Genomic DNA, 20990 nt, shown 5'->3' with positions numbered 1-20990 from the left:
GCAACAATATATCATTCAAACAGTAGTATACTATCCACCTTATTTTTGACATTCACCTTGTTTTCTGTGAATGTGCAAGAAGTTATAAAGAAATAAAGTGCAGCAAACAGTACTTTTTTAGTGTTACAAGTGTGATCTATATCTTAAAATAATATTATACCAAAAAGCAGTTCTATACTGTATGTGAACTGTCTGAGAGACTGTTTTTGAGCACTGTCAGGGAGAAGCGCACACATGAAGATGGTGCTGAAAGATAGCAGGAGTATTGAACAGTCATTTTCACCACTTTTTTTTACCTTAAACAGTTAAATGCACACACTTTTACAGGTCAAAATGACCATCTTCGCACGTTCTGACCCGGAAAAGGAAGTAAAACAGCACAAAATATAATGGATGCAGATGCAAATAAAATTATACAGTGTTTTGCTTTCCACAATATTTTGAAAAGTCAACAAAAAAATCAGCAAAACATTGGTCTCGTACGGCAGAGAAAAAAGAGGAGCCCTTGTTGCAGCCATGGGCGAATTTCGCGCCTATAATAAGTCATGTGATCTCAGTTGGTGGTGTCCACCTGAGTTGACGTCACTTTTTTAATGACGTACGACTCGCATTTACTGGGGAACATCCGATTTGTCTTCTTACATGGCACACGCAAATGCACGTATCCGATTCATATCCGATTTATTACCACATATGAATGAGGCCTGAATCCGATCTGAGAACATCGGAATCTATATGTTTTTTTCCTGCTTACATGTTCACCTGTCATATCCGATCTGTGCCACATGAGAGCAAAAAATTGGGTCACTTGAACCATGCAGTGAAAGTAAACACGTGTACCAGTATTATTGGATCTGGGGAGCTCTTAGAGTGACAGCAGTCTAATATTTCTGCTGTCTGTCATTTATTTTAATCAAACAGCAAAAGAGAGAAAATCTCTTACTGCTTTCGACTAAATCGCTTTTGTAACTTTAATAAGAAATACATTTTACTCTTCACAGTGAAGAACATGCAGTATTTTTATACATTTGATTACTTTATACAAATGAATGAAGCATTTCTTATTTATTTATTTATTCTACTGTAGTTCTTTGTCCTATTACTTGTAATTGGTTTCTTATACTTATTACTTTAATCTAGATTGTTTACTTGTCTTCGGTGAGTTTGAGTTTAGTTTTTTTCTTTTCTTTTTTTTATTTAGACTAATATTTATTATTTTTATTTATTATTTTATTTGTGATATTGACTGGTTATTATGAAAATTCCATGTTGATATCATAAAGACCTTATTTAAAGCAAAAATAACTATATTGTGATATATATAATTACCAAGAAATAAAATTACTCACATTGTGATTGAATATTTTGGTCATATCGCCCACCCCTAATACAACATACTGCATAAATAGCAGGAGTAGGAGTAAATAGCAGCTTTTAATTAAACTTAATTTTTAAATCTATTTTTAGATGCATTATTTACATCTTCATTGTTCCAACAAAGAAATTGTTTATCAAAGCAAGGATTCATTTTTCAATATTATCAGTCTCCTTTCCTGCTGTCCGAGGAAAGGATATCCTGTGTCTTTGAACCACAAACCCTGAAGCATTACACATTCGCCAAAAAACACAAGATCATTTTCTGTGAACTGAACAGAGAAGGATGTCAAGGGCAAAATAGCGACTTAAAATTTAATTTATCTGATTTATTAAACATAAATAAATGAATAAGAGTGAGAAGTCAATGCACGTTTCACTTCAGGTAGCATTTAAAGGAAAAGTTTGCCCAGAAATGTAATTGCCATCATTCACTCTTCAGCTTTATTTCCTCTTTCAAACACAAGGAATGCAGTGATTCATGCTGTCAAACTTCAAGAAGGACAAACCAGACTTGGAATATAGAGGAGCTCGTTTTTTACTACGGTTATGGATCATTTTGCTCCTTTTTATAGTTTGGCAGCATATCATTTTGTGTTTCACGCAACAGTGAACGATATGAGAGTGTGTTAAATTTTCATGACTAAACTTCACCTTTAAGCAGAAGAAAGGACAGCGCTGGCATGTTCAGATGCCAGACTCTCTGGGAACAGTGTATAAGTGGAATGAGGGTGTGTCTGTTAGTGGAGCTCGGGCCCGGAGAGGAAACGGACAATGTGCGCTCAGCAGGAACAATAGCAGCCTGTCCAACACAAAGAGCCCGACTCACAGTAGGCCTGGAGGACCCTCTGGGACAACAGAAAGACCCCTCCATCGCTCCCCTCCCTCTGCTTCCTTCCCTTCCTTCACTTGTTCACTGGTGGCCCTTCTGTGACTCTCGCTTCGGATTCAAACTCAAGAATTACAACTCGCACAAGAACAGGACAGAGAAAACCTTACAGAAATATACACCTAACCGGGTTTATTTTCAGTATTATTTACTTTGTCTACAAAAGGTGTACGTATTTGAATTGATTCAGGAACTAAACACCATTGTGTGCTGCTCGGTGACAAACAGCAGTTCTGCTGTGAATTTAGAAATAGAGCAATATTGACAGTACTGTGTCTAAAATGTATGTTACTCATTATTAACTGTTTGTTGACACAATACAGTTTCACAACATAGTTGTGTTGGTCTGGCAACTGCATCATGTATACTGCTTGACCATATCATATTTAAAGGCAGTTTTATTACTGTAACTTAAGGTAAGACACTGCATACAAAACTTTAAAAGCCATTTTCTCAAAATGTGTTTTGCATAGAGACAAACAAAATAAATTATATATTCTAAAGGTTTTTACAGAGGGGTTTGTTCAAATATTATTTGTGTAAATTATATAATAGTATATTCCTAAAGAGTTTATTTATTTATTTTGGAGAGCATTTTATGATTTATAGAGTAAGCAAAAATAGGCATCCAAAATGAAACAAGAATTTTAAACCTTCCTTTATCCAATGTTTAGATTTCTTTTCTGTAAAAGTATGCATGAAATAGTGCATTTAATTAGATAATGCATGCTTTGCATATTTATACAGTAACATCTCAGAAATGTTGTAATACAAAACAGTTGTCTTAATGTACTGTGATTAATTAGCTTGGGAAGGAATATATTATATATACATACATTAGTTACATTTTTTGGCAACACTTTAGCATAGGGACCAATTCTCACTATTAACTTGTAGCTTATTAGCATTCTTATAATTAAAATATTGGCTGTTTATTAGTACTGTGCGTATAAAGTATATATTATTCATGACCATATTCTACATCCCTAATCCTAATAACTAAATTTAACAACTACTTTACTAATAATTAATAAGCAGCAAATTAGGAGTTTACTGGGGCAATAGTTATAGTTTATGATTTGTTAATGGTGAGAATTGGACCTTAAAATAAAGTATGATCCATTTTTTGGTTTTGTGATTTGGGGTGTGATTTTGCAGTCTGACAGGGGTTTGTAAAGTATAATTCTATACAAAGTTCAAATGGGTCACGACATGTTGCACTTGGTCATCCCTGCCCTGTTCATTACACTGTGACTAAGTGTTTTCATGGCAGCGCTTAATCAGAAAGAGCTGGGCGAACCTAACGTTGAATCAGTGCAGAAAACCAGTCATATTTTTCTATTTAGTCACAGTCTGAAAGCTTAAATCCAGCTGAATGTGTCTAGTTGTATGTTGTACTGAACACACACAATACACAGAATCTGAAACGTATTAGTAGTTTGATTATTGAGTGATACTCATTTCTTCCTGCTTAAAAGATCTCCTCTCTCAAATATCATGAGGTTGATCTGCTTGATTCCTTGGCTCTCGCCCTTGTCTCCTTCCCATGAGTCTCTGCTTCTCTGTTCCGTACAGGATACGCTAAAAAAATGCTACAATGTACAAATTTCCCTTCCAGGAACAGTGTTTTTCCAAGTCATAATAATGCAATACTTGGAAAAGTATAAATCTATCATGTTTTATTGTAACACCTAAGATTTTTCTCACCACATGTTATGTAACCGCTTCAAAAATAACTGATTTTGGACAAAGTCTAAAGAAAGCAGCATGTGTATTCTAATAATGAAATTCCAAAGTGCATGGCAATGATCGTACCTGTATTATCCTGTCTTTGGGCCTCAGGCCGGATCTCTGTGCTGGAGAGTCGTCATCTATAGCGCTGATATACTGGCCGGGTCTGGACTTCTCACTGTGCAGGTTAAAGCCGAAGCCATTGGGGCCTTTCTCAATGACACATAGCCGGGGTCTGAGCTGGGTTTTCAGGTCCTGCGGGACAGACACAAAACATAACATCAGCACAATGAAACACAAGCCGGTGCCACTGGAATTCAGGAAGTTTGGCGTCTGAATGTCTGTGCCCTTCATCTTAAAGGATACCATCTTATATAGTATATTAAAGAGCAGAAATCATTAACTTCAGAATCAGAGAAGGTCTTGTTAAAACCTGAGGCCGGTTACATAAACTGCTAGGTCATCTGGTATTTTTTGTAACCTGTTAAAGTCAGCTACATAAAAAGGTAAACCAGCTCAAATTTGAATACGAAAAGTAAGACTGTTATCCCTTGACTAATTGCTAACTGGTCAGACTAGTTGTCTGTGTTATGCAATTGCCCTCTGACCAAATCCAAATGACCACAATTATATTGCATAAGATATAAAAATGAGCACTTAATGGCTAATTTTCATGTGACTTTAATGTCCTTCATGCTGGGGTGTGCTGCTGGACGGAGGAATAGACCCAGACAGAAGGATGTTTTCCCTTTGTCCCGAATGTGATGGAAGTGGACAGCGCACAGGATGAGGTCACCTGATTACGGGCCGCCCCTCACTGTTCTCACACGGCACATGTACAGTTCATTGTCATCCAGGAAAATAACACCCTTTCCGCTCCGTTCAGCAAGTTGGGTCTTTTTATAGTTTTTCGGACAGTGATTCAAACTACTATTTGTGTTTAATGCGCCGTTGATTATATTTAGCCTAGAGAACCTTACAATGAAAAAAAAAACTGATTTCAACATAGGCAGTTTTGCAATCACACCCTTAATCATAAGAGGAAACAGTTTCACTTTCCTAGTTGGTACAATAAACCTAAGTCATGGTAGGCGTCACATTTACTTTAACATTATCATTTTTTTAAAACAAGGCTGTGAGGGACTGTCAGTGCAAGATATCATGCTTTTCCATTTGTTCTTCTGACAAACAGCAAATATAAGCGATGGTAAGAGTGAAAACAGGATGAACAAATACAATTAAGCACATAACAACACCACCGCAGAGCCGTCCTCTTGCTCTTACACACAGTTCTTCCTCTATGTTGGGCTCAAGCGCAGGAAGAGCTGGACTTCCTGTGGACCACACCTGCTTTCCAGTGTCAGAAACAATGCGGAACACCACCCGCCTCCATCCACCCTAAACCACAGCACAACTCACATGCTCCATCACAGGCCCTGGGCGGCACTTTGAGGATGGGTGGACATTGTGTAGACAAATCGGTCTGTGAGGGGTGTAACCTGCCCTGATGCATAGGTCTGCTGCTTTTCAGACACATTTTCACCTCCACTCTGAAAGCTATAAATAAATCACAGCACAACATGATCTGATACTGCTTCCTACTTGAATAAATCAATCAGACTTTACACAGTGGGTTGTGTAAAAGTGGTTAAAATACAAAACACCAGTGAAATGCTGCTACATTTGGTTACATGATATATATCCCTTATATTGAAAAAAGTATTTTGTTTTTCTGTGAGATACATATTTTTTAATTTTGACTTATTAAATAGGTCTGTTTAGTAAGAATTAAGGCCTGTTCACACCAAGTTTGATGATTATGTTAACTATAACTGTAAGGTTTTAAAGGGTTAGTTTACCCCAAATTTTACTTCTGTCATTAATTATTCACCCTAATAATTCATCTTCAGAGATATTTTTGATGAAATCTGAGAGCTTTGTGAAACTCCATAGACAGCAACACAACTACCACGTTTAAGGCCAAGAGAGGTTTACCCACAGGGAGTGAAGTTTCTCCTTTGTGAGTAACAGATTTATAAATGCCTCTCACTTCTAATCTTTTGAAATGGCTGAGCCTCATTATGTTCTCAGATGCATGCTATAAGAGGCCCAAACTCATTCAGAGATTGGGTTTACATGGAGTAGCTAGAGTTTACTGTGAGATGCTGAAACACCAGATCATGAGCTGCTCACGAGTAAATGAACACTGTGTCACGCTTATGTTTATTTAAATAAATCGCAGTAATCTGATAATGTTAATAAGCCATGTCACAATTTTTATAAATCATCTAAACTGAATTAAATGATTGATACCATTGAATTTTTTGTCATTATATATTCTCCTCTGCTCTATCCCTAATGCACACCGCCACATCAGCCATTCAACAGAGGATGTATTGTGCGTCCCATGCAGAGGAATCTCAGAGAGGGCATGGAATCTGAGGAATCTGCTGCAATCACAAAAGCCTGTCCATCTCGTGAAGAGGCACCATTGAAATGAAAATGGGAGGAACCAAGGTTTGGCTTTGACAGAACATCCTGTGTACAAAACTGCAGCTTTGACCTGAGATCAGCCTGCCAACCCGAAACAATCACTGAAACTGCCAAAACAAAAAACTTCTTATGAACTCTGAAACATGGAGGGAGTTAGTACATTTTTTTGGTTGCTTTTCTACTCACAGTTTACTGAGCGCCCAATGAATTGTGTGTAATTGAAACACAGCTGAGGTTGAATCAGTCAAATCCAAGAAAATATCCAAATTACAAAAGTAAATCTCTGTTCACGCCCAAATGGAGAAAATTACATATACTGTAACACAATGTCCAAATCGGAGTGCTGACCTCAAAAGCACAGACATGATGTGCTGCGATCTGAAAAAGGCCATTCAAGCAAGATATGCAATGGAAAAATATCAGAAGACATAAGAAACCACCTGGAAAAAAAATGGATCACAATACCTTTCCATTTTCATTTTGTCTTATTGTCAAAATTATTATACCCTGCAAATGCACATTAGACACACCAACCAGAAAATTAGCATTTTTACGCTACATTAGCATGAGATTATTATTTAGCATTAGCATTTATGAGACCATTTTTCCATGCATAATACTTACATTGCAAATAGCTGTCTGTGCTCATAGTTGCCAAGTGAACCTATAGTATATACAGGTGCATCTCAATAAATTAGAATATTGTGGAAAAGTTAATTTATTTCAGTTATTCAACTAAAATTGTGAAACTTGTGTATTAAATAAATTCAATGCACACAGACTGAAGTAGTTTAAGTCTTTGGTTCTTTTAATTGTGATGATTTTTACTCACATATAACAAAAACGCACCAATCTACTATCTCAACAAATTAAACTACTTCATAAGACCAAAAAAAAAAACCTTTTTAGTGAATTGTTGCATTCTGGAAAGTATGTTTGTTTACTATCCATGTTCTCAATTCTTGGTAGGGGCTCTTTTTGCTTTAATTAATGCCTCAATTCGGCATGGCATGGTGAGGTGCTATGGAAGCCCAGGTTTCTTTGACCGTGGCCTTCAGGTCATCTGCATTGTTTGGTCTCTTGTTTCTCATTTCCCTCTTGACATTAGCCCATAGATTCTCTCTAGGGTTCAGGTCTGGTGAGTTTGCTGGCCAGTCAAGCATACCAACACTATGGTCATTTAACCAACTTTTGGTGCTTTTGGCAGTGTTGGCAGGTGTCAAATCCTACTGGGAAATGAAATCAGCATCAGGGAAACACAGACCAGACACCGTGACAAGCATGAAGTGATCAAAAAGTTCTTGGTAAACGGGTGCAGTGACTTTGGTTTTCAAAAAAACACAATGGACCAATCACCAGCAGATGACATTGCACCACAAATCATCACAGATTGTGTAAAATTAACACTGGACTTGGGCAATTAGCTTCTCCACCCTACCTCCAGACTCTAGGACCTTGGTTTCCAAATGAAATACAAAACTTGCTCTCATCTGGAAAGAGGACTTTGGACCACTGGGCAACAGTCCAGTTCTTCTTCTCCTTAGCCCAGGTAAGATGCTTCTGATGTTGTCTGTGGTTCAGCAAATTCCTTGACACGTCTGTGTGTGGTGGCTCTTGATGCCTTGACCCCAGCCTCAGTCCATTCCTTGAATCAATTTTGTTTGACAATCCTCATAAGGCTGCAGTTCTCTCGGTTGCAGAGGTGGGTAGAGTACCCAAAAACTGTACTCAAGTAAAAGTAAAAGTACTTCTAGAAATATTTACTTAAGTAAAAGTAAAAGTACTAGTCTTGAATAGTTACTTGAGTAAGAGTAAAAGAGTATCGGATAAAAAATCTACTCAAGTAGTTAGTTACTAGTTACTTATGGTCATATATACTGAGCCTATTTTTATTTAGATATATAGATAAAATGTATGTAATGTATGTGTGTGTGTATAAATGTATATATTTCATCAGCCTTTACTCCAATTTATGTAATTTATTATAAAACCCAGTCTGTTTACTTAAGTAACAGATATAGGTGTCATGCCATAACATATTTTTAATACGACTGACTTTATATTAAATGTGAATTTAACATTGAAAGTTAATGTGATATAAATATTGCTACTAATCTTTCTTACTTGAGTAAGAGTGTACAAGTACAAGTGCATGTACAGTTCTCTCTCCACCTTCAATACCACGACTTAGGTGCCCTTGAGCAAGGCACCGAACCCCCAACTGCTCCCCGGGCGCCGCAGCATAAATGGCTGCCCACTGCTCCGGGTGTGTGTTCACAGTGTGTGTGTGTTCACTGCTCTGTGTGTGTGCACTTCGGATGGGTTAAATGCAGAGCACAAATTCTGAGTATGGGTCACCATACTTGGCCGAATGTCACTTCACTTCACTTCACTTCATTGTTCAGAAAGAGAGCAAATAACATTTACATTATTAAAGATAATTTTCACTGACAGTCTAGATTTCAATCACTCTCAGAAACTCCCATTAAACCACTGAAACTGTTAACACTGTGAAATCAATATCTTAATTAAAGATTCGTACACACATCTGCACTTTGTTGTTCCTGCGAGAGAATTCGCCAGAAAGAGGTATTCAGTCAGTGAGCGAGTGAAGGAAGCACCGGCATTTTAGCGATGACTCATCTGAACACCTCTGATTGGCCAATGCTTTAATAAGCTCAAAAGAATCATGTGTGATTTGCTATAATGCGCAGTGCTGTAAAAACGCATCTATCTCTGGCTCAGCGCAAGCAAGCAATCACAGATCTGATTTTAGCAGCTGATGATATGTATTAAAATTAATAAAATCTTAATCGGCTATTTTTTGTCTTTTGGAAGCTGCATTCAACTTGACTCCCCTCTGTTATAAGCCACACACGTACAACAAATGCCACAGTGGTAGCCTATCGTGTACTGTAATCGAATGTAGCCCAAGTTATTACCTGTTAAACAGTAGACAGCACACGCGGTGTTCATCTAATAAGGATCTCCATCGCAAGCAAATAATAGCCTTTGCAGATTTGCTTTCAATTCAGTGCAGTTCCATAGCCACGCTGCGGATGTTCTTAAACGTTAAAACTCTGAGTGAACCGCTTCAGACGCTCAGCGCGTGCGGCAGGGAACTGAACGACTCATTCAAACTGATTCATTAACCAGTTCACTCGTTTGCCAATTGGTTTGATCAAGCCTTTGAACAGAATTGACTCAAAAGAATGAATCATTCACGAATGGGCATCGCTCATTGCCCAGAGAAAAGTAGACGGCGCGTTTGGAACAAACTGAAGCATTTATAACATTTATTGCATTAAGATAAAGTAACGAGAGGATCGTCGCCCACAGTAACGGAGTAAAAGTACAGATTTTTCCCCAAAAATTTACTCAAGTAAGAGTATAAAGTACCCATCTTTAAATATACTCCGAAAAGTATTAGTTACCCCAAAAAATTACTCAAGTAAATGTAACGGAGTAAATGTAACTCGTTACTACCCACCTCTGCTCGGTTGGTTGTGCATCTTCTTCTTCCTCACTTTTTCCTTATACTCAACTTTCTGTTAACATGCTTGGATACAGCACTCTGTGAACAGCCAGCTTCTTTGGCAATTAATATTTGTGGCTTACCCTCCTTGTGAAGGGTGTCAATGATTGTCTTCTGGACAACTCTCAGATCAGCAGTCTTCCCCATGATTGTGTAGCCTAGTGAACCAAACTGAGGGACCGTTTTGAAGGCTCAGGAAACCTTTGCAGGTGTTTTGAGTTGAGAAGCTGATTGGCATGTCACCATTTTTTGTTGAATATAAATTGTCTAAATTGTCCATGAATATTTTCTCACAGCTGTAAATTTCATGACACAGCAAGATCGAGTCAGCTGATTTGATGTTAAAGGAGAAGTGTGTTTCCTGACTCTCATGCTATACATTGCAAACACTAGCAGAAATGCAGATGAGTGGAAATGAATTAAATAAAACGTATAATTGCTTTGCATGCTTGTTTTTTTATATGTATAAAAATACAGTATGTTTAAGAAATAATTTATTGTGAAACACTTCTTGTTGACTGGTGTTTCCCTGCTGAAGGATGGCTCCAAAAATTACATAACATAGTAGACACAATGAATCATAAAGGCCGAAACCAGCCTTAATTATCAGCTTTGCATATTCAAATGATTATACCCGATACTAATCAGGTATGTAGCTTTGACTAGGCAAACATTTAGCAACGGAGCACTAGTACTGTATGTAGCTGCCTGTTTAGAATGTGACAAGCTTATTAACCATATACAGTACAATTCTACAATCCTGTCATCAATGACTTTACCTCACCTCTACATTGCTTAGATACTTGAAAATACAGTCCAGGGGCTTTGAGCCCTAGCTTAGCCATGAGGCTATCCTGCATTGGGTTTGCATGTTCTCCCCGTATTGGTGTGGGTTTCCTCCAGGAGCTCCAGTCTCTACTACAGTCCATGACTAGACTATAAATATATATGTGTGTGTGTATGTTAGCCCTGTGGATTGACCATCCATCCCATGCTGGAGTGTCCAATCCTGCTTATGGAGTGCCGATGTCCTGCAGAGTTCAGCTCCAACCTGCCCAAACACACCTACATGGAAGTTTCTGGTGATCCTTGATTTGCTGGTTTAGGTGTGTTTAATTAGGTTTGAAGCCCTCCAGGAGCATTAAAGGCTCATTAAAGGCTCACTAGCCGCTTTTCCACTGTCGGCCCAGTGTGAGCCAGTGCTTTAAACGGGTCGGGCGGGGCTTATAGCCTTGGGCCTTTAGCACCGAGGCCAAAATAGCACTGCATTTCCACTGTCGGGCCAGAAGCATCGCTGCGCTTCACTAAAACCCACCCTTTACATGCCTCCAAGGAACAACCACATCATTTCACCAACAAAAAGAGAAGTTATCAGAAAACTAATAAGAAATAAGTCTCGGAAACTAGCGCGATCACAAAACAAACACGATAAAAGCATCCGTTTGTTTGCATGCTTTGTTATTTTATTTTTTTAATCCAAAAGCATCTGTGTTTTACTACAGTATAATATGTGATACATAATGAATTCATTTATCAGGATTTAAAATTAGTCACACAGAAATAAAGCGTTATGAACGTTATAAAGCGTATATTCAGTCGATTCGGTTTCTGTTTATTTGTAGTCACATCACATTTAGAAAGAATTATAATTTCTATATAACAAAGTTTTCGTTGGGCCAAAAAACCAGGGCCGTTGGCCTCGAGGAAGCACCGACAAGGCACAATCAAGCACCGGAAGTGACAGTGGAAAAGCCACTGGCCCTGGCACGCACTAGCATGCCTTCTTTTGGCCCGACAGTGGAAATGTGGCTACTGAGTGTTTCCCAGTGTTACCAGAAGTCGGACTCAAGTCAATATTTTCTATGACTAGTTGAGATCAGCTCGTCCAACTCAAGACCAATTCCACATGGTCCTAAAAACATAATCTAGGACTTGGGGTGGACTTGAGTCAGAGTCTGGTCTTGTCTGTGGTACTATAACATTTAAAGGTTCGCTTTTATGATACAAGAAAGGTTTCAGGGCCGGACAAAACCAGGATCTGGGCACCGGCCCAGGGTTTTTTGGATTGGAAAAGCGCAGCCTGGTTCCCAATTGGGCTCCGGCTCTGGCACCAGCCAAGGTGGGAAAAATGGAACCTGTCTATAGCCCATTATACTGGTATAGACACCAGCATAATCATGACTCAATCATGAATATATGGTTAGATTTATGGAAGTTTATACCAGTGATTCTTAACGCTTTTCTTTGTGGCACGCCAACAGGCCAACACCCTATTTTCAAACTCTCTCAAAACAAACATCTAATTCAACTCAGCTTTTTAGCAGAGACTCCTAGCCCTGAAACGGATGAGTCAGATAAGGGAGACATCCAAAAATTTGGTGTGCCTCTACAAACAGGGTTGGAAAACACCATAAAGTCTACTGTAGACACATATGGTAGATAGGTTGTGATGTCTATGTTCTCTGTGGGTTTTTTTATACAACAATCTTGGTTAGCAGTTTACTAGAATACACTTAAATGTAAACCCTCTGACAACACATATTAACACATAGCCCTAATATATAAATAATTCCTTAGTGAACTTCCTGTCCAGGAATTTCACATATTACAGGGGACTGATCTCCACATGGTATGACACAAGTCACATCTGTGCTAAGATATAAAGGCTTGACGAGACAAATTACAGCTTCCACAAAAATTAAAGATCTTTCTCAACAAGGTGAAAAACATTTCCGTTCACAGCTTCATTTCATCCTGTCAGGTCCAAAGTTCACCCATATTAGACTAAATAGCCTGCAAATGATCAACCTCACTGTCAAGCTTGCCCAGCTCTAGGCTACAATACCACAGATGACATAAAACAAAAACAAACAGTGTGTGTTCATGAGTCAATAATGAACTTGTACTCTTGTTCTGGTAGCAGGTGGTGTATTACTGAACTCGACTAGAATTGTATCAGAGCTATTGAATAGACAAACATGTTCCACAACTAAACACTATTAGGTCTTTAACTCAATTTCCAGACAGAGTAGAGTCTATTCCTTCTTTCTGGGAGCAAATCTATCATTCTCCATGCACTTAGCTTGTCTGAGTCTGACCTTATGGGTATATCCTTTGTGGTATCCTGTAAGGGAGGAGTGTCTATGGGAATATTTACACTAGTGTTATTGAGTCACTTCAGTGAAATTAGAATTGTCTCTTCCTAAGTCTGTTTCATGGCAGTATTCACGTTAATGATGCAACAATAAGGTTCTCACCCAAAATAACAAACAGCAAGAAAACAGCCCAAAATACACCGGAAACCCACTTGGGGTACCTCAGAGTTCGATATATGGCCCCTTCTTCTTCTCGATAATGTACACTCTCTGGGAACAATTCTTTGCTTAATTATCTCATCTATCTCAACACACATTGTCTATAACTGGTCTATACATGCTGATTTCATGCTGTTGTGCTTGTAGCAGTGTCATTGGCCAGGGTGGAGATGAAAATCTATTTTAGTTTGACAGAGTTTGCCATTTCCAGTTAGGCTTTGCTAAACAAAAGGATTTGCTTATTGTCATAGTAGCTGCTATCCACAAACCCCAAGAGGAAAAAAAACCCTCTCCATCTGCATTTCCTTTGACCAGCCACCCAAAACCACTGACCTGTCTATGAGTGTGAGGTAAGTTTGGCCCAATGTCACAATAGAAAGACCAAATCTCCACCCTGGACACTAGGACAGAGAAGACACACACAAGCTAACCTTCTTCAGAGGAACCTGTATCCGCCCACCTCCATCTATACAGGCTGTGTTTACATGCTAACAATTATCCGTTCCAGGCCATACCACACAGAGTCTGGTGTTTGTTTATTAAAGGTACAGTGTAACTTGATCTCTAAATCATTGGCTTTCACCCTAACAAGCAGGTCAAAAAGCTACAAATCTAGGACAGAATATTACTAGATGCTGGTGAATCAAACTGAGGTGGACCAGTGATAATAAAATAAAACGGTTTTGAACATTGGGATGAATTTGACCTGAGTTTCACCTAGTTTTGGTTTATTAATGAAAACAACCTTTTGGAAAACTGGTTTCATACCTACCAAACAAAACAATCTCTTATGTCAAATAGACCAAATGCTCCATTGTGAATAAACCAGCCATCAGAAGTGAGTTCTCAGGGGAAATCCATTTACATGAAAGGAAAAGCTTTGCTGACCACTCTTAACTAACAAATACTTCTGCATATTTACAGAGAAAAACGAAATAATTTTTAAGTGGATGCAGCCACAAGATCAAAAGTATTTCCTTTTTCGGGATTCTGAACTTCTTGATATTTAATAAAGTCAGATCCAGTGTCAGATGTTCTTCTTGTTGTTGGTAGTGCTTTTCCACTGCATAGTACGACTCGGCTCGGCATGGCTCAGTACGGTACAGCACGGCTCGGCTTGGTTTGCATTTACACTGCAGCAGTGCAGCTTTTAGTACCACTTTAGAATGGGCAGCATCATTCACATGTCATTATAGTTGTGCCGCCTCTACTCCTGAAAAACTTTTACATTACACGTCGCCCCATCAAGCTCTCACTGGATCCGCTCCTCTGCTATCAATGAGAAGAGCATCTGTACTTCCTCAGCAGACAACAAAACGGCAACTTTTCAGTTCTTAAAAAAGGTGCGCTCGTTCAAAACAGCTGCATTCGATCCTTTGCTGATTTAAATCTACGGTTCTGTTGTGTTTGTGTCACAAGTTCAATTACACAGGTAGTGACGATTCTCTCCGGCCAATCAATGATCAGAAGAGTTTACACGTCACATTTTGGTAACGGCACGGTTCACTGATGGTACAGAAAAAAGTACCAGATACCAGGTACTGTACCCAGTGGAAAACCCCCCAAAAGTGAACCGTACCGAACTGTACCGTGCTGTACCATCCAGTAGAAAAGCGCCAGAAGAGTGGGAGCACTGCTCCTAGATCAGTGCTTACAGAAAAGGGAAGTGTGATATCTGCACATCAATGAAAAACAATCAGAGGAAACCACTGTCAGCTTGCTGAAGTGTCTGCTCTGCCAGCGGCTCCAAGAACAGATTCCCACAGACTGACTACCAGCCTCTTCGAAGATCCCTTTTCAAAAACACCCTGATCACATGATCTTGTCTTTCCATGAGTGTTTTCATTATAAATGTGATTATATTTAATACCTAAAAATCGAAATATACTGAATGTCTGGTACAAAAGACTAAATTGTAAACAGAATGAAACATAATTGCACTAGTTTTGTAACTAGTACAGGATCTTGTTGCTTTAATAATACAGTAATACAGGATCTGTATTAAGACATTTTAATTAAGCATTTTAATAAGATATTTTTGATGAAATCTGAGAGCTTTCAGGCCCTGTTGAATACATACGTATGATGCTACTGGGCCCGAATGTAAACAAGGCAATGTCAACGACAATGTTCAATGTCATCACGCCGGATTTGGGTCAGTGCCGGCGCCACCTCGCACTTACGTCATGGTCCTGCCATAAACGCACATCCAGAAGAGACGCAGTAGAGGGAAAAATGTGTAATAAAGTGGTTATTTTAGTTTTCTTTGTGCAAAAAAGTATTCTCGTAGCCTCATAACATTACAATTGAACCACTGATATCAAATGAACTACTTTGTCAATCATCTTGGTACTTTACTATGTCTTGATCATGTAAGGACCCTATGGGAGGATCTGAAAGCTCTCAAATTTAAAAAAAACTATCTTAAAGTGTGCTCTGAAGATGAACGAATGTCTAACAGGTTTACATGAGGGTGAGTAATTAATGACAGATTCTATAAATTTTTGGGTTAGCTATCCATTTGATTTCTATTAATCAGTTCAAACAGTCCATTTAAGTGAATAGCTTCAAAGCTCTTCAAACATTTTTTGTGTTATGATTGGACAACTACATTCAACCTAATCTTAATCTACTCTTAGTTCTAGATCTTACATGAAATATTTTGAATCAATATTTTGATTCAAAACAATATTAGCCTCCAGCATGTTTTTGAGAGGAAATGGCCATTTGATCATGATGGCTCAAGGACGCCAAGTCCTTTTTGTGTCACTTTGCTTTTACATAAAGGTAATATGAAGTAGATCAGGGATCTTGTCTCGGTCACTGAGATTTCAGAGTAAATGTGCCCGGCCAAAGGATGACGTACCCTTGTTCTTCCTGACAGAGGAGTTACGTAAGAAACAGCAGCTGACCAGGAGAGTCACAGTCAATTTAACCCAACACAAAAGCACTTCCACGCAGGTAATTGCCTCGGAGAGAAGGCTTATGTAAGACCAGTCATCTGTGCACGATTGAAAAACAGCCCTGCTATCTTCACAATTTCATTCCGACTTCCCCTCAGGGCAACACAGGAAAGCATCAAGAATTTTACAAGGAAAACTATGGGAAGAGTCATGTGGTGGTCATAAAAACATCGGAACACAGCCCGGGTTTTCTCAGTTTCTCATTAAAATGCTCCTGTTGTAATACAAAAAACTCTTGTATGATCACAAATGCAAAAAGATGGAAACTTCAGCAGGTTTTTAAGCTTAGTTTTTTAACCCAGAATAAACTTCTATGCAAAGTCCTGTGTGTAGTATGTCTTTCTGCATATTTACCACTTTATAGTTGTAAAGAGATGACAAAACATGATTTGGAGAAGCAGAGGGAGCAGTAGCAGGACATGAACTAACTGCTAGGTCACTGATGTGACTGTATTGTTTTAATTAGGGAGAAAATCAAAATTTACATTTGTTTCACAAGTACTCACAAATACTTCACAGTAAAACTAAATGTTGGCATGGCAAAACTTTTCAAAGCTAAATCAGTTTGAACGCTAGTCTGAGGAAAAAAGAAATGTGCTTTATTGTATTGATTGTGCACGTCAAATCTTAAAAAATAAAACTTGCCGATAATATCACTGATATAGTTGGCCACTTAAGTGCTATTAAAGAGAGTAAACTTTCATGACTTTGTCAACACAATTAAGTATAATTAAGCACTGAAAATTCACTTTTTTAATCATGTAAAATTAAAAGTTTTACTTTAAAGTTCATTTTAAATTATTATTAATGCATATTTTAAACATTGCATATACCCCCGGTTTCACAAATAAAGTTTAGGCCTCATCCCAGACTCAAATGTAAGTCTGAGCTGTTTCAACTGAAAGCAACGTGCACTAACTGATCTTAAAATATGTCAGTGTTTGTCTCAAGATGCACACCAGCATGGTTTTTTTCTAAGGCATTTTTATAAAACTACTTAAATGTTCTAATTGAATTATTGCCTAATTCTGGCTAAACCTAAGCCCTGTCTGTGAAACCAGGCCATAAAGGTGTACTTAAGTCCCCCTTTAAGTGGGTCAAAAAAAGCATTTGGGTTAAAGTGATTGAATTTACTATAAATATAAACTGTAATATATTTTTGCTATTAAAATACAAGTGCTCAAATCATTGTGTAATTAGTTCATACTTAAGTATATTGTTTTAAACTATATTGTTTTTGTAATAAGTAGGTTTTTTTTTCTTTTGGGTACCAAAAAGTGTACTAACATGCACAATAATAGTTAATAATATGTACTTTTAAGGTACTAATATTCACTCTTTAGGGGTAAATATGGTACAATGCTGTACCTTATTCAAAACTACAACCCCAGTGACAGATTTTGTACCTTTTTTCTCTGAGAGTGTATAGGTGATTGCTAAAGTCTTTAACAGGCAGTGGTTGATAAGCGTTTATGTTCTGATAGACAGTTGACAGTCAGACAGATTAGATTTGATGAACAAAAGCCCTAGGGAAACTCTGGGAGGAGTAACAATCAAGTTTTTAAAGAAAATATATGGAATAGTTTTATCATCAGCTATAGGAAAATATAGTACAACAAGTACAGTTAACTATAGTGGAGGCTTAAATTGTTAAAAGGTACTGTATATTTTAACATATTCACTCTGAAGTATCACAGCCCTACTTTTCTTTCAGGCCGACCAAAAAAAAAAAATCGGTGTGATCCTCAGAGAAGACATTCTGTCCTGGCGGCCCTCATACACACCTGCCCTCACAGACTGTTTGGACTAGTGTATTCGCCACACAGGTAATCACTACAGGTGCAGAACACATCCACACACTGAGAGCACAATGCCAGAAGGGCATCGTGGGTAATTTGGTTATGCAGATGACATGAGAATGAAAAAGGGTTTGGGACTGTCAACATGGGGAGCCCAGCTGTTGTAGAGTCTGGCCTTTTTCCTCCTTGAGTAATGTGCAAATCATTATCATGAGAGCAGCACACACACACAGACACACACACAAACACAAAAGACAGTGTGGTTACAACCATCTGAACAAATAATAGAGTCATGCATTTCTCAGACAGCTGCACTTCATCTGAGCAACATATCATCCTTCAGCTCTGAAACACACAGATGATCTGTTCCTCAGGTGAACCACTTTACATGACGCTGTTACATTCCAGGTAACAGTGCTCCTAACACATCCTGGAACTTGTGGTGCGAAATTAGGTTTACTCTTGGATCTGGGTTTAATGGAGATGTTTGTGTTCTGTGAGAACTAACAGTCTTCCTGTGCTGGAGGTCCTCCTCAACACGCCAGCCACCCACAGTCAGTGACTGAAGCACTAGGTATGTGGGATCTGCCAAGTGCACCACAGTGTGTAGGTGTGTGTTTCACAGTTGTCATAGCACACTGTTCTAATTGCTTGAGGAATGCAAAGCAGTTTTTCAATTGCACATATGGACAAAAAAATGACCAATTAAACTTAAGCGGACGTAATGAGACATTTCTGTGAATAAAGCATGACTAATAGAGACAAAGGTTACTGTAAGTTCACCCTTTACAAGAAACTACAGTGGCAGTACCATGCTAAAGTTATAAACATTGCAAATATTTGCATGATGCTCCAAGGTTCTTCAGGGATTACCATGGAAGTACCACGGATGATTTAAAAAAGACCATATCATACTTTGCTAATGGGTTATATGGAACAACTTAAGTTGGCTTTTATTTGGCCAATTCATATTATATTATCTGCAATATATTTTTTTAACATATAGACTTTTAAGATTTGAAATACACTAAATGTGTTAAAAGTATACAGTTAAGCATACTTCACAAGGGTTTACATCCTTTATGTACATAATAATAGCCTACCATTATTATCATAATCACAAATGATGTGTGTGCATGATGCATTAAACTACACACAGAATATTAGAAGTAGGCTACCATAGTACTTTTTTTGGTTACTCTTTATTTTGATAGTCCACTTTAGATACTAACTATAAGTAACTTTGCAACTACATGTCAACTAATTATTAATAATTTCCAACTACATGTCTGATAACTCTCAGAGCAGACTGTTAGGTTAGGTTTAAGGTTAGTAGAATAATACGGGTTGGAAATACCATCTCCGAGCTCACGGATGTCCTGAGTTTCTCCACCGCGGGAATGTGAACGGGGATGATGTCTCCGTTCCTCTCCGGCGGCGGCGTGTCGTCCCGCATCATCTCGTCGCTGATCTCATCATCACCGCACTCGGACACCGGAATGCCCTCCGTGACAAACTCCTTCAAGCACTTCAGCTCGTGTTTCTTCAGCAGCTGGTCGGTTTCGGCGTCCACCACTACGAGCTCCAGGCTCGCGGCGCTCGCGCGTATCCTCTCCACGACCTGCCGATGGCTGTCGCTCTCCACGCGCTCTCCGTTCACGAACACCAGTCTGTCGCCCGCGCGCAGACCGGACAGCTCGGCGGGGGAGTCGGGCTCCACCAGGCGGATGAACTGGCCGCTCTTGCCCTTCTCTCCGTGCAGATGGAAGCCGTACCCGTTCTCGCTCTTCTCCAGGACGCAGAGGCGCGGGCGCAGAGTCTGGCTGGGCATCACGAAGTCACCTGTTGAGTCAAACTGACAAATAAATAGAAATGAAGGGAAAGTGAGAGTCGGGTGCTCACGGGTGAAGCATGTTAACCCGCTCGGCCTCAGCAAATGTTTTGTTGTTGATATAAGTGTGAAGAGAAAGTTCTAGTGTTGGAGAGTTTGATCGGCAGCACATCAGCATCCAGATCCAGCCCATGGAGGAGTGACTCCTCTAGAACCTCCTCCTCCTCTCTGCACTCATCAGACTTCACGAATGAAATCTCCCACTTGTGCCAGATTTTTGGGTTTCTTTCTTACCCTGTGAAGGAGCAAATGGTGGCTACACTTCAGAATGTAATGTTGTTAAAGATCACAAAATATATCCGTTTTATTCATTATATGCTGCTGTATAGGAAAGGGGTTGCTAGTTGTCACATGGGTTGTATCTCAGGATCTGAAGCAAACTGTGTTTTCTCTAGTAGCAGCAGTTTTGTGGTGCATGAGAATTTTTTCATTTCTTCATGCTGAAACATTTAATGTTTAATGAATTTGTTTTAGCATGCATTTTGCTCAACAGTGTTTCAATGTTGTTACTTTTTGCCATATTTAAACCAGAGGATTTCTTCTCAAATTACTGTCAACAAACAGCAGGTTCCCATTGTGACAATTTACCCATGTAATGGTTTGAACTGTTACACTGTAATAATGTGAAGAGAAAAAAAAAAGTAAAAAAGAAATGCCCCCTTTTCTGAATGCATACGTTTAAAAATAATGTTGTAAAATCAAAGGAAGCTTTACAGATCTTTATTGCAAAGGGCAATTAAACAATATGTGTGTGTGTGTATTTATATATATTAGTGCTGTCAAATGATTAATTGTGATTAATCACATCCAAAATAAAAGTTTTTGTTTACATGTATGTGTGTGCTGTTTATTTTATCTATATAAACCCACACACATTGTATATATACATAATTTTAATTATCTTAAAATGAGGCATATATTACACTCATTTTAGGATAATTAAGATTACATGCATTTGTGACATTTTAATGGCAATTAAGCACATTTCCTCCCCCATTCTC

At 38.6% G+C, this 20990-nt stretch overlaps 1 protein-coding gene across 1 annotated transcript in view; it reads right to left on the bottom strand.

The window, feature by feature from the left end:
- The window catches only part of LOC132141161 (Na(+)/H(+) exchange regulatory cofactor NHE-RF1-like), a 32000-nt gene extending 11908 nt beyond the window's left edge, over nucleotides 1-20092 (bottom strand). The window contains exons 1-2 of the mRNA XM_059550451.1: nucleotides 19456-20092; nucleotides 4079-4249 (exon numbers count right to left, since the gene is read on the bottom strand). Coding sequence (XP_059406434.1) covers nucleotides 4079-4249; nucleotides 19456-19929 — 645 coding nt within the window. The 5' untranslated portion in view covers nucleotides 19930-20092. The remainder of the gene's footprint in view (nucleotides 1-4078; nucleotides 4250-19455) is intronic.
- Between the last annotated feature and the right edge of the window lie 898 nt (nucleotides 20093-20990).

Source organism: Carassius carassius, chromosome 1 (genome assembly GCF_963082965.1).
Source record: "Carassius carassius chromosome 1, fCarCar2.1, whole genome shotgun sequence".
Classification (NCBI taxonomy): domain Eukaryota; kingdom Metazoa; phylum Chordata; class Actinopteri; order Cypriniformes; family Cyprinidae; genus Carassius; species Carassius carassius.
The sequence above is the reverse complement of the archived record's forward strand: the minus strand, read 5'-3'. Positions and strand labels throughout refer to the sequence as shown.